Below are 13,991 nucleotides of genomic sequence, written 5' to 3'. Positions count from 1 at the left end.
TAGAGTATAAAAACATTTACCTGTTTAAAAATATTTTTTTTTCACTTTTGATGCAAAGGACTGTAATGAAGGTAAACTTTATGGACTGCCCAGGAGAAAATCATAATCTTTGGTGATTCATTTTATCAAAGAAATCCTAGTGCAAGATCTTTTGCTTTTTTGGGTTAAAAATACCTGTTTTCTAAAGAAGGGTTAAATATATGTTACTATTTGTGTAGTCAGTCTGGATAACTAGAGTGTGATTTTTCTCACTTAACAGTTAAAGAAAGGAAAATGGTGATATTAACCAGTAAATTATAACATTACTCTAATTGTTTTTTTAAAAAAAATTTATCCCACTTTTTAAGATTACATATTAGCTCCATTTGTTAATGTATTTTAATAACTCACTTTTTTCCTTCAGTTTATGGGACTTCCTTAATTGCAGGAAATACCTTTTTAATTAACTTTTATTCAAATACAGTGAAAATATAGAAAAGTGTACAGATCATAAGTAAACAGGAGTTTTCATGAAGGGAACACACCTGTGTAACCCACCCCCAGAGTGTGAGTTAGAACGTCGCCAGCATCCCAAAACCCACACAGTTCCCTTTTAAAAATGAATATTTTTGTGTGCTGCCATCCTTTGTTTCCTGTTTGCCAGTTTTTGAATATATTTATTCTTTTTCTCTCTTTTTAAATAAAATTTTTGTATTTTTAAAGTAACACATACAGTTTTTACAAGTTAAGTCATAGTGTAAGACTTACGACAAAGTACAGCAATTTCCTGCTCCACTGCTCCCCCTCCTCAAGATACTTCTTGCCAAAGGGGAGAACTCCTTTAGAATTCTTTTGCCATTTTCGCATTTCCATATTTCATAATAATAATAACTATATATGGCTACTTTTATTAACCCAATTTTAGGTATTATCAGTTGACCTCCTCTTATGGTAAATAAAGACTTAATTATCTTATACTGGCATTTCTATTACTTCCATTTCTTCCCAATATATTTACACTAAAAATCTTGGTTACATGAATATTTTCTATTAACATTATATGTCTGTGCAAATTATATTCAAAATGGATATTATAGAATACTATGATCGAGGAGTATTGTTTGCTTTTTGTTTTTTTAATGGCATTAATGCTTGTGTTGGTTTTCACATGATTCTCTGTGAGCCTCTTGTCTAAAATCCTCATCTCTCCTGCCCTCCCTTTTCTGGCTTTAGCTCTCGATGCAGTCACTAACCCTCGAGCTTGCCACTCCAGCAGTCTTCCAGTCCTGATCTTTTGTGAATGTACTCTCCTTGTTACTTTCTCCTTCCCTGGTTTCCATGACATCACTTGCTGCCATCCTTCCTTAGTGCACAGACCTCCATTCATCTCTCCTCCTTTTAAATGGTGTTTTTCTTAAAGACTCCATCCTCGGTGTGATTCTTACCCCACACAGTCTCTTTAAGCAGTATCTGCCACGTGTGACTGCTATTTATTCCTCCATATGGAACTCTCTCCTCAGGCCCAGATCCAGCTATTTAATCACTGAACATCAAACAGAGTATAAAAACAAATTTGTTATTGTCTTGCCTTCTTTTCAGGACCTCTCTCCTGATGGTGTCTGCATGTGAATTGGGTAAAGGTGTGTTTGGTGTCTACACCTTGAACCCCAACAGAGGCACTGTACCTCCTTGCCATTTTACAGTTCTCTTTATGCACCCACAGATACACATACACATACTTTACCAACTTTTCCCCTCTCAAACACCAGCACTACAGCTCTCCATTTTAATTGGCAAGAAGAATAAAAGATTTCTCTTCCCCCTTGGCTACTCATCATGGCTAAAATGAGGAGATAGGATGTTGGGCCAACTGTGAGAGCCCAGAAAAAGCAAAGAATTTTACTATAGTATGCTTCACTTGTCCACCTTAGTAACTGTTTCACTAGACCATCTCTTTCGAAGTATGTTAATCCTTCAAATGTTTACAGAACAGTTACTTGAAACAGGTAGTGCATATTCATACCATTTCTCCTGCATTGTGACTTTCAGACTTAAAACCATAAGTGGGGCTGTAATATCAATTTCATTACTTTCAGATTTAAAACTGTACATGTTGAATTATAATGTGAATTTATGGGCAGAGATAATTTGCCTTGTCTGTCACAAAAGAAAAAAAAGCACAACTGAATGTTCTCCCGTCCACTTGTATCCCTGGATGTAATTAGGACCATGAGTCGGAGCTTACATTCCTAACAGTGTTCGTGGGCCAGAGGGGCCTTGATTCCTTGGCTGCATCTCACGTCTGGATCAGAATGCTCTGCGGGGAGACAGAGCAAGGTGTCGGTTGCATTTCTCTTAGCAACTCTTTCTGAAAGAGGTGTGTTCATGCAGTGTTTCTTTCAGGCACGAGTTGTTTATTGCATTAGTACTGTGTGCCAGGCACGATGTTAGACATTAGGGACACGAGTTGATGAATGTGGTCCTCTCCTTGAAGTTCAGAGTAAGAATAAAGATGTGGCACCCTGTCTCTTGGAACCTTGCCACTCAGAAGAGCATGTGATCTGTGGACCATCAGCATCAGCACCACCTGGGAGCTCGTTAGAAATGCAGAGTTTCAATCCGAGATGGAGCGCATTCATCCAGGATTCTGCATTTACAGCAGGCTCCTGGGTGATGCCACTGCTGTTAGTCCAGAGGCCACACTGAGTAGCAAGGTCTGAGGGTACTCTCCTTGAGCTGGTTCTTTAGGTAGATCCATGTGTCTTTGCTGGCCTCCTATCACAAGGGTGGGTCATTGAGGATGCACTTTCTGTGCCTCCAGGAGCCCTTGAGATACATGGCCCAATATAGCTGTACCTTGTCATAGCAGTGTAACCTGCAGTGGGGCTCAACTTAGTTCATCTATCAGCATTCAGAGTATCTGGGGTAGAATGTGTAAAGACTAATGAAAGCGAGATGGCCAAGAAGTTGCCAAACGGTGAGTGGAACTGGGGTAGTTGGAAGGACAAGAGATACTTTCTGGGTAGCCTGTGTGCCTGAGGCAAATTCATTGGTAGTTTATCATTCAACAGTGAGGAAGGGCCAGGACCACTTTAAGCAGAATTCTAATTCTGAGCATTATCGCTGTGATCCGGGTGGAAAATCGTGAGGCCAACATAAAGGAAGAGGGGCTAGATTTAGGACTCATGGATGGCATCACCGACTTAATGTTCATGAGTCTGAGCAAGCTCCAGGAGTTGGTGATGGACAGGGAAGCCTGGCGTGCTGCAGTCCATGGGGTCACAAAGAGTCGGACGCGACTGAACTGAACTGAGGAGTGTTGAGTCAAATCAGTTACGTGTGGCCCAACCAGAAGAGGAGAGAATCTAGGTTGGTGCTCAGGGTGCTGGCTCTGAGAGTATAAGAGGAGGAAGGATCTGGGATCTAGGTTTCCCTTTAGGATAGATAGAGGGTGAGATGTTGATGGGACACGTCTGGTAGGTATTGAGGTGGACGGTTTGGGGGCTCTGTTTGGAAGGTAGTCAGGCTGGCGCTGCACCCACAGTATTGGGTAGATACTTGGTCACAGTGTGTTTGCAGCTACAGGTGTGGATCAGATCATTCGGAGAGGACCCTCAGAGTGAGAAGAGAGGTGCGTGGAGCCTAGGGCCCTGTGAAGCAGAGCCCTCCAAGGAGCCTGAAAAGGGGACACCAGGAGAGGTCAGATCACTGTCTGCATTCCCAGACAGTGGTTCTGGTGGGGCTCATCTAGTTTTTTACTCTTTAAAAGTGGCAGAGTGATATTCTTACAGGCCTGACATGGTTTTTCACTGTCATCATCGTTGATGGTGAGGGTGGCCCTTTGTTTTTTGTTATTGTTTGGTGGTTTCTAGTTTACCAGTTTCTTCTGTGCATTTTTTAAGGTCCTTAAAATCCTGGTCAGGGCAGTAATGGATGGGATGGCTGATCGTAGTGGCGATGTTGCAACTGGCCTCAGAGGAAAGCTGCAGGAGTTATTTGGCAGAGTGACTTCAAGAGTGACAAATGATGGAGAAATCTGGAGGCTGTATGCCCAAGTGTATGGAAACGGGCAGAGTGACAAGCCTGATGAAAATGAAAAGGTGAGTCCTTCCCAGTCCTCTGGGGCTCTTTCTTACCTTCTGTTTGAACGCAGACATGGTGAATCTGCTTTTTTGATGGTTGGAGGGAGACTAATAATTTGAAAGATAAGATTAATATGCTCATATTTTCAGTTGTGATGCAGTCTTTTAACATAAGCACCCTGAATTGTGGACAGGTTAGGATGTGTAAACATTCATCTTTTTTCTTTCCATGAGTTTTTCTTAAATAATTGTTCTCTGTTTCCCAAAAAGGTTCTCTTTAACCTGCTTTCCTTACAAGCTGTGAACAGCTGGTTCTCGTTATTTACTCCACACCCCTTTCTGCAGGCTCCTTACTGAAGACTAAGGTAGTTGGTACAAGGACAAAGGAGTGTTTAAATCTGAGGTGGAGACTATGAAAAGGAGAAAGAAAAAGGAGCACGATAAGACTATTGGAGAGGAGCTTTTAAAGTCTAAACATAAATGTTTGACAAAGGTTGCCCTGCCCCTTTCTTGCAAGTACAGTGGAACACCAGTTACGTTCAAGTTATGCCTTCAGCTTCTTATCTTAGACTGTAAAGGGGGCCTCCAGAGTTTCCAGGGGTGGAATACTAAATGTTTTGTGTTCTTTTCAAAACATCCACAACAAATCAAATGTACTTGTATAAGTTTGGAATTCGCCACAGTACAGCTAATCTATGGGATTCTTAGCCATTCTCTCCCCACCCTTCAGTCCACCCAGCTGGCTTCCAGCAAAGCCTTGTCAGCCTGGAGAATACATACTCACACGCACGTGTGCACACACTCCTGGTTTCCGTCCTTCCATTCTTCTTGAATTCTGTCCTCTCTTGCATATGCGGCATTAAGGATACTCTGAATTCTCTGATCTGTGATTTCTCCCTCAAGGGTGGAGTGGTTGTAAAAGAGAGTTGTTTTAAGCATCTGTGTCGTTACCTACCTGCCAGTAATCCCACAGTTTTCACCAAGTTCACACCTCATTCTCTAAACTGGTCTCTTAAGCTGATGTTTACAAATGCCAGGGAAATGTGTATACTTCTTATAGATTTGCAAACCCAGCCTTTTAATTTTTGGAGGGAAGTGTCTCCATTCAGACATGCCCATTTGATTTAACTGCTCGTTGCTGTTGGATGTACATCTGCATCCCTTCTTTGATGAGAATAATGCTGAGACTATGCTGCATAACCCAGAGGCTGGCTTTTCAGCTGGAATTAGTTCCATATGACTTCCAGGAAGCAGAGTTTGAAATGTGAATTCTGCTGCTTGTTCTGAATGCTGTTCTTTTTCTTTCCTCAGGCGTTCCAGTATCTCTCTAAGGCATACAAGTGTGACACACAGTCCAGTTGTTGGGAGAAAAATATTACGTCATTTAAGGAAGTGGTTCAAAGAGCCTTAGGACTCGCACATGGTATTTGATGTAACGTTTGATATCCATGGTATATTTTAATGTATTTCTACTGATAGGAAAACATATTAGTCAAAAGCAAAATTCCATTTCAGATAATTTCAGATTACTTCATTATATTAGATTTTTGTAGTTAATTCAGCAAACATTTATAGATTAACTTTTATGTAGTAGGCATCCTAGAACAATGAGAAAAAATAGGCTAGAGGCTTAAATAATGTTTGAATAAGTGACAGATAGATAGGAAATACCTTTACAACTATGTTTAATCTTTACACAGAAGTAACCTCCTGCATTGATGATGTAGTAGTAAGAAAATCTGAACTTTTCTTGACTCATATTCTTCTTTTGTAAATGAAAATATTAATAAGAGTACATAGATTACTGGAGTGCATAGCACTGTATTTTAATGTGGTATTTGAGGGGAGAAATAACCTTACCTAGAAAATTGTATGCCGATTAGGGAAAGATATTCCAGATAAAGGCTGCTTTTAATTATTTACATTAATGAAAAGTATACCAGTTACAGGCAATAACACACTTGTATATTTATGTTTGAACATAGGCATGTGATGCCCTGGAAATGCAATTCAAATAAAATAATGAAGCTACACTGTCAAGGAGTGAATCACAAGGACTGTGAATCTATCCTAAAGTCCTCCTGTAACTTCTGCAACTAATAGTTGCCGCAAATAGGACACCAACAAGGGGCAATATAAAGGGCAGACCTTTGGACTCAGGGGGACCTGAGCTCCGGGACCAGCTCTACCACATGCTAACTCGGTGACTTGGGGTCACCATTACTTACCTTCTCTGACCCTTAGTTCCCTTGTCATGAAAATGGGGATAATACCTATGGTTGTTAGGAAAAATAAGTAAAAGCATATTGAAACACTTAACAGTATCTTACACATGGTTTAAATGTTAATCCCTTACCTCCTCACCCCACAGCCTGTTCTTTCTATGGTAGAGGATCTGAGCTGGGTGATAAGGGACTCGAAACTAAAAAGGAAAAAATGAGTAAGAATAAAGCTTAACTGCCTTGAAAAAAGTCACAGAATGTTCAAACAGTTTAGAAATGGGCTTAGCAGTTAATAATTCTACTTGTCATTGACAAAAGGATATAAATATCCAATTTCCTGGGCCACCCACCCCTTGACAGATAAGATAGAAGTTAGACTCTGTGTAGCTGAAACTCAGTGTAGAAAAGGTTGAGACACTTTCTGACAGGCCAGTGGAAGGAGGGTCGAGGGTGGCTGGAATTTACAAAGCTTGTGCTGGCCTTAGGGTAGGTGGGCTCAGGTGGAGTTCATTCTTTAAAAGTTCAAAGGCCTTTGGCCTTTGTGGATGGGACTACTTTTGGAGGAACCCATGCTAAGGTATATTATCTACACAGTTATAGCAGGGTGCAGTTTACTTTGAAGAACTTATCTGAGCTATTTCAACTTGCCAACCCTAAACATTTCTGTGAACAGCAGGTTCTGTATCCATCAAAGCCAAGATATTATCTGTAATCACTAAGTGGTAGTATTAAACCTGTCAAATATAAATAGGCAGGTTAAAGAAATACTCCAGGAAAAAAAAAAATCTTTATTTTGCACCTTAAAACTGATTTCAAACTATTTTTGGTACCCTTTTTTCTCCTTCAGAGAAATACTTAGAGAAAAACAAGTGTCTTTTCTTTTAAGTTTCCCTTTGACTTGAATGAATTATGTGTTCGTGCTCCTTATGGCATTTTAAGCATACCTGAGTGGATGCTCTGCTTTCGTTTCTAGTGATATTTTAGATTTATGAAGATAAATCTTAACCTTGTCTGTGTTGCTTTTGTGTAGCCATGCTCCATGGAAGAATAAGCTGAGTTTCTCTGTTATTTCTGTTCTCTTTTTTTATCTTTCTCCCGATCACTGTGCTCCACCTCACCCAATTCTGAAAAAGGAAATATGACATTAAAAAAAAAAATCTCTATATGATTTATTCCTTTTCAGGTTGCTATTTTGAAGAATAGACATGTGCTCCAGAAAGCTTGGTAAGGGTTTCCACATGGGGTTGGAGACCCTTCTATAACAATGTTGTCATTGTGTACCCATTGTTCTGTCTGGAGGGTGTTCATTTACAGTATGTGCTGTTCTGTTTTCTGGGAAGGGGTGGGCAAAAGTTCATTCCTTCTTTGCCATCCAGGAACTTTTTAAATCATAGTTATGCATTTTAACTACAGTCTGCCTGGAGGAAGCATTGCTGTCTTGGATTTCCTGATGATTTGAAACAGCAGGTTATTTCTCTCTCTCTCTCTCTCTCTCTCTCTGTCTCTCCGTCTCTAATGCCTCTTGAAAATAGGATTGAGGAACTGTTTTTGATATGTTACTAGGTACTAAACAACCCAAATATCTCACTCATGTTAGTTACAACCTTCCTCTGTTATGGGGCACAGACATCATAATCCTCAATATCTACAGGTTAACCTGTGCCCTTTGAAAATGAGTGTGACATTGTCGACTCCCATGCATCCTTTCAAAATCTAGTTATTATTTTGAAATAGGGATGCCAGACATAGCTCTCATGCCGTAGAAGGTATTAATGAATGACAAAACTATTTTAGCAGGCACACACAACCTCTACTAGTTTACATACAGGAAGAAATCTGTTGTCTATCCCTGTTCTAAGAGACAGGGTACTGAGTAGACTAGAGTTGCTGCACTGTTTAGTGGAGTTTTAAAATAGGTTCTGGTTATTGATCTGTTTGTAGTGAACATAATGTATAATACTTTTTAATACTTTATAATACTTTTTAATAGCCAGGGCTTCTGCTAGAAAGGGTTATAGCCTCTGTTCATAATTTCAAGTTTAAGGGAAATGGGCTCCTCAGAACGCAGGAGGCAGAGTTGCTGGAACGAGTGACTGTATTCTCCCCTGCTCGGTGCTAATGGTTACCCGGCGTGGCTCAGCGACTGGAAAGCCTGGTCATGCTCACCTTCCCTAAATGCAGGCACCTGGGTTGTTAACATCACTTCTTTCAGAGGGGTGATACAAGCCTCAAGTATGAAAATACAGTGAGAATTGAGCTATGACTATCTGGCATGTCACTTCCCTGGGCTGGTGTCATTGGCAATTGTGAGTCCCCACCAGGGACCCAGTACTTGGGGAAGCCATGTTAAGATGAACTGCATCTGATTTTGTTCTCTGTGGGCATCTTGTCTCTGCCTAATTTCAATAATCTGTGCTTCTGTGTTTCTTTAGAGTCTATTCCCAACAATCTGTAACTCACCAAAAAACACTCGTTTTCCTCAAAAGTCTCCTTTGAGCAATAAATTATCCTTTTTAAGGGATAAAAGGGAAAATTATGCACATAACTTATTTTCCTTTTACCGAAATAAGAACTTTCCATGTAGAAGCATTTCTAAAGTCTGTTACTATAAAATGCTAATGAAATAATTGGATTTTGTGCCTTTAAATTATCATTATCAATTTTTAATGGATGTTTTTCGTGTATTTATCTTCCAGTGGCTGTTAAATGCAGTAAAAACAAATCCAGTCCCCAGGAGGCTATACAGGTGCTTTCTTCAGTTCGACTCAATTTATGGGGATTATTATCTAAAGCAAAGGTGAGAGTGAAATGTGAAGTATTTAGAATTATCATAGGAAAAAAAAAGTTTTTGGTGTCAGCCAGCTGCTCTTAAGTTTTCTTTACATGAGGGATAGCTTTAGGGCCCACATTTACTTTATTTTTAAATTCGTTTATTTATTTTATTTTTGGCTGTGCTGGGTCTTCTGCTTTGCATGGGCTTTCTCTGCTTGCAGCGAGTGGGGGCTATTCTTTGTTGGGGTGTGCCGGCTTCTCATTTCAGTGTCCTCCCTTGTTGTGGAGCATGGATTCTAGGTGCGCAGGCTTCATTGGTTGCGGCTCCCAGGCTCTAGAGCACCAGCTCAGCGGTGGTACACAGGCTTTGTTGCCCTGAGGCAAGTGGAATTTTCCCAGACCAGGGATTGAACCTGTGTCCTCTGTATTAGCAGGCGGATTCTTATCCACAGTACCACCAGGGGAGTCCCTCCTGTTATATTTTAGATACTAGCCCCCAGGTGGTTGTGCTGGTGAGGAGATCATTGACCTAGTGACTAAACCACCCTACTCACAGGTAACTTAGGAATCTTTGAAATTAATATTTATAATCCAGCTCTTGATGCTTTCTTTAAATTAAACAGTGCTCTTCTACTTACATCACTTTTTCCCAAAATGTGGCATATATACTACTAGTAGCACTTGGGTAAATGTTGTTATTTTAATATATATTTATTTCAGTTCATATTAGAAAAAGTGTAAGTAGCAATCAAATCTATAATTTCATGAATATTATTGCTTATTTTCTATTTACAGTAGTGTTCTAATGTTTTCCTTAAAAAACACTTTTATTTAAATAAAAAAATTGATTTAGAGACAGATATTAAGTGGGTGATGTATGGATTTGACAAAAATGTTAAAGTAGATGTCAAACTCAGGTTTGACAACTAAAACATATGCTATCAGTTTACAAATACCACCCTGTGAACTGGTGCTAGGGGGACAGCTGAGGGTCATCAAGGGAGCTCTTGAGTAGATTGGACTCCACATCTGTACCTATGACAGATCAGGTCTGGGACAGAGCCTGGGAAATCTGTATTCAGTTTCCCAGGTAGTTCTAACATGTAACTAGGTTTGGAGTATACCCCTGGGAACAAAATTTGAAGTAATATAACTTCTAGTACAAATTAACACTTTCTTTTCTAATCTTTATTTGTCTTCCCTTTTTAATCTTGGGTTGTAGCTAATTTTAACTCACTTTTGAGAGCCAAATTCATGGCATGTGAAGCTCACTTCTGGACACAAGTAAAGACCTTTCTAGAGGGTGCATTTTTATTAATTGCTTGATCTTTTCAGATCAGAGCATCATTTTTGCCTCTGTATAGATTATTAACTCACTTTCCTATCTTAATGAGTGTGCCTGCTGGAACCAGGTTTCTATAATCTGGGGGAACTGTATTTTCTCCCAGCTTGACAGCACAGCTTCAGATTATGTGTCTCTCAGAAAGCTGCAGGAGCTCTCTTAGAGAAGGTCAAGGTAGCAAACTTTTTTCGTGACTCTTATTCCCAAATTGGGAGCTCAGTTTCCTAGTTTCAGTGAGGTCATCAACTTACCCATGATTGTTTATTTCTTCAGGATATACTCCACAAATTTCTCTTTCTCTGTGCAAAGCTTATAATTTATTAATTTTACATAAACCTACACTTATATATGACTTAAATAGTCTTTTTGTAATGTAATTTTACTTATTTATTTTTGGCTGCGCTGGGTCTTCATTGATGCACATGCTTTCCTCTGTTTGCAATGAGTAGGGGGCCACTCTCTAGTTGCGCTGCTCAGCTTCTTTCTGCAGTGGCTTTTCTTGTTGCGAAGCATGGGCTCCAGGGCACGTGGGCTACAGGAATTGTGGTTGCCAGGCTCTAGAGCACAGGCTCAGTAGTTGTGGTGCACCGGCTTAGTTGCTCTGCGGCCTGTGGGGTCCTCCTGGACGAGGGATTGAAGCCGTGTCTCCTGCATTGGCAGGCTGATTCTTTAACCCAGAGCCGCCAGGGAAGCCTCACTTAAACAGTCTTGTCTGTAGTGTCCAATCCATTCATATTGTGGAATTCCATACATTGAAAATGAGGCCTCAGAACATCATCTATGTATAGATTTTGTTCTCATTAGATCTCAACTGGATTATCCAAAAATGGGAAAAATTGCTTCCCAGCACCTCCTTTGAAAGCACCTTTTTGCATATAATATTTGGGAGACCCTGATTTTGTAGTAAATCATTTTTACTTTTCTACTTTGTAACAAATTGGATTTGCTAAAAAGAATTGCCTTCCAAAAGAACACTTTTCCAGAAGGCTTTAAAAAGTGGAAATGACTGAGGATAACTGTGTTAAATAATAGGCTCAGTTTGCAGGGATCTCTGTCCTTGCCTGCCGGGCGTGGCATGTAACGGAAGTAAACTTCTAGATAGAACCTAGAAGCTCACCTAAAGGCATCCAGTTCTTGCTCAGCCAGGACAGGGTAACTCCTCGACCCTCAGCACCCCGTCCTTGTACAGATGTGCTGCCAGGGCGGTGGGGGTGGGGAGTAGGTGGCCTGAGGGCGGTGGGTGAGAAGGTCAGAGAGCCTGGGGACAGAGCAGATACACCACTACACTCCATGGGACCCTCAGCAAATTATTCTTTCTTCCTAAGTCTCAGTTTCTCTCTGCTTCCTCCTTACCTTATAGGGAAGTGAGGCAGATTTGTGATGATTTGCAAGCGCTGTAATTCTTAGTAAAAATAAATATGCCATGTAAGTCCAAGTTACTTTGCTCAGAGGTGTTTTTTCTACTGATCACATCGCAGCGGTTGGTATGTCAGTCTGTTGTGAAATGCTGTGTGAGACGTGACTACACAGTTATGTGGCAGAGCTTTACAAAACAGCTCTTTGCTCCATAAATCACTGTGGGAAACTCTAAGCTTATCATGGTGATGACGCCTTCACTCAGAATATCTTCAGGATTCCCTTTTTAGAATAGCTGTCAGAATGATTGCTGTCATCTGTGGTGGTGGTAGTGACAAATAGTCATATTTTAATGATAAGTTTGATTTTTGTAAACAAATAATCTTAAGTGTGATGAAAAAGATAGGTGGTAAGCTGAGTAAATTACATTTCTGATTAAAACACACACAATGTGGTCATAAAATCCTGAAGCTAGTTTTCCTGGGTGCCTGTACTGACTCAGCAGGCAGTTCCTAGAAAGGCATTCCAGAATGTGCCAGCCATGGTGGTATTACTGAAGGATGTTGCAGTATTCCCCCACCCCAAAGCAATTCCTTTTACAGAAGGAGCTCACTTTTGTTTTATTGCACTGGACTTTTTTGTTTTTACTAGTCTTGAGGATTCTTGTGGCCTCTGAGTCCTAAGCCATAATTAATTTTCAAATAGCATAAAGAGTATGATTTATATGAACTTGAATATAAAATGTATTTATTTTGCTTGTATACACAACGAACAGATTTGTTTTGCTTAGATGAATAATGTCTATTTATCCAAAAACCATCTTATGACATTGAAGTGAATAATAGTACAATCAGTATTCAAGATAACCATCTCCAAGAGGAGAACCCATTTGAATTTACAAGTTGAGGCATGTTGTTTGATTTATCCATTGTTGCAGCTTGTTCATTTCCAGGATGGTGAATGGAACAAACACGACTATTGCTGCTATAATGTTGTGGTTTTATTATACAAAGGGAATTTTAATTCTTTACTCTGTGTCTATGTTTTTGTAAGGAGATGGTCATTGTTTTGATAGTTCTGCTTTATTCTTTATGCTGCAGCAACTTTTTACAGACGCAGCAAGTGGAGAAATTTCCAGGGAATTAGCTGATGAAATAGCAGCTATGGACACCTTAGTGACAGAGCTTCAAGACCTAAGCAACCAATTTCGAAATAAGTATTGACCATCCTGGGGAACAGTTTCTGGAAAAGGTGTTTCACTTTCCAGAATTTCTTTTATATCTGTGTATCTGAAACTCAAGATACTGATTTTTTAAATAAATTTCTCTTGTATGGCTAACATCCTTGCTTTTGTGATTTTTTTCCAAATGCTTGAACTTTGTGAAATACATTAAATAAAATGTTCCTTTCCTCTTTCTTTAGGTTTATTTACAGTTGAATTCACTATTTTTATTATTCTTGAGGTATTTCAGCACAAAGAGGGGGGGAAATACAGTTTTCTTTTTAGCATGGAGTTTATTCTCTCTCAGCCTAAAATGAATTAGATCATTCTCTGGAAAAAGTCTAAACAGGGAAAAAAAAATCACACACTGCAAGTTTGTGGAATCGTTAGATTGGCTGGTATATTATCCAAAAGTGATAAAAGAGTACATTCGATAATGGAAACCTTTACACTTCTTGAGATTTTGTATTTGGGTCAGAAAGATACAGACTTGGCTAAATTAAGAATATGGGTATGGTTTAACTTCTAAATCAGGAAAATGAGAGAAAAAAAGTGACATAACTCAAATCTTGACTCAACCATTAGCCACTAGTAACCAGGCTGACCCTCCTCATTGTGTATACTGCCGGCCTTAAAGATGGTTATTTAATAAGGTTATGATGAGTGAAGACAGCTATAAATGGTGCCATATTACAAAAATGCCAAAGTAAAATGTTTTCTTAGTAATGTCTATGGAAACAAATATTGAAGGCAGCAGCTGAATTTAATAATCTTACTACAAAAGTCATAGTAAGGAATTTGTAATCCTGGCTTTGGTTGCTGAATGTTCGGTCCTATGCATAAGTCATTGACCCTTGCTATTTTCCATGTTCTTATTTATAAAATGTGAATAATTTCTATTCCTTACTGCTTTGTGACTTTCTGCTGCCTTTGGAAATTTAAAAATACAGAATGTAACTATTCTGAACATTAAAAAAAACTTTAAGAAACTTTTGTCAGTGAATTTTGGTTATAAA

At 39.4% G+C, this 13,991-nt stretch overlaps 1 protein-coding gene across 2 annotated transcripts in view; it reads left to right on the top strand.

Annotated features, from left to right (window-relative positions):
* Positions 1–13,092, top strand: part of TTC27 (tetratricopeptide repeat domain 27) — a 159,967-nt gene extending 146,875 nt beyond the window's left edge. The window contains exons 17-20 of one of the 2 annotated variants that reach the window (XM_081590270.1): positions 3,882–4,079; positions 5,373–5,484; positions 8,980–9,080; positions 12,854–13,092. In XM_081590270.1, the coding sequence (XP_081446396.1) occupies positions 3,882–4,079; positions 5,373–5,484; positions 8,980–9,080; positions 12,854–12,976 (534 nt within the window). In that variant the 3' untranslated portion in view covers positions 12,977–13,092. Of the gene's footprint in view, positions 1–3,881; positions 4,080–5,372; positions 5,513–7,416; positions 7,508–8,979; positions 9,081–12,853 lie in introns of those variants that run through there. The other variant, XM_081590271.1, reaches the window with a different exon arrangement.
* Positions 13,093–13,991: the final 899 nt, after the last annotated feature.

The sequence above is a fragment of the Giraffa tippelskirchi genome, chromosome 4 (assembly GCF_054371585.1).
Source record: "Giraffa tippelskirchi isolate mGirTip1 chromosome 4, T2T-mGirTip1v1.2.pri, whole genome shotgun sequence".
Lineage (NCBI taxonomy): Eukaryota > Metazoa > Chordata > Mammalia > Artiodactyla > Giraffidae > Giraffa > Giraffa tippelskirchi.
This window is presented reverse-complemented; position numbering and strand designations above follow the sequence as displayed.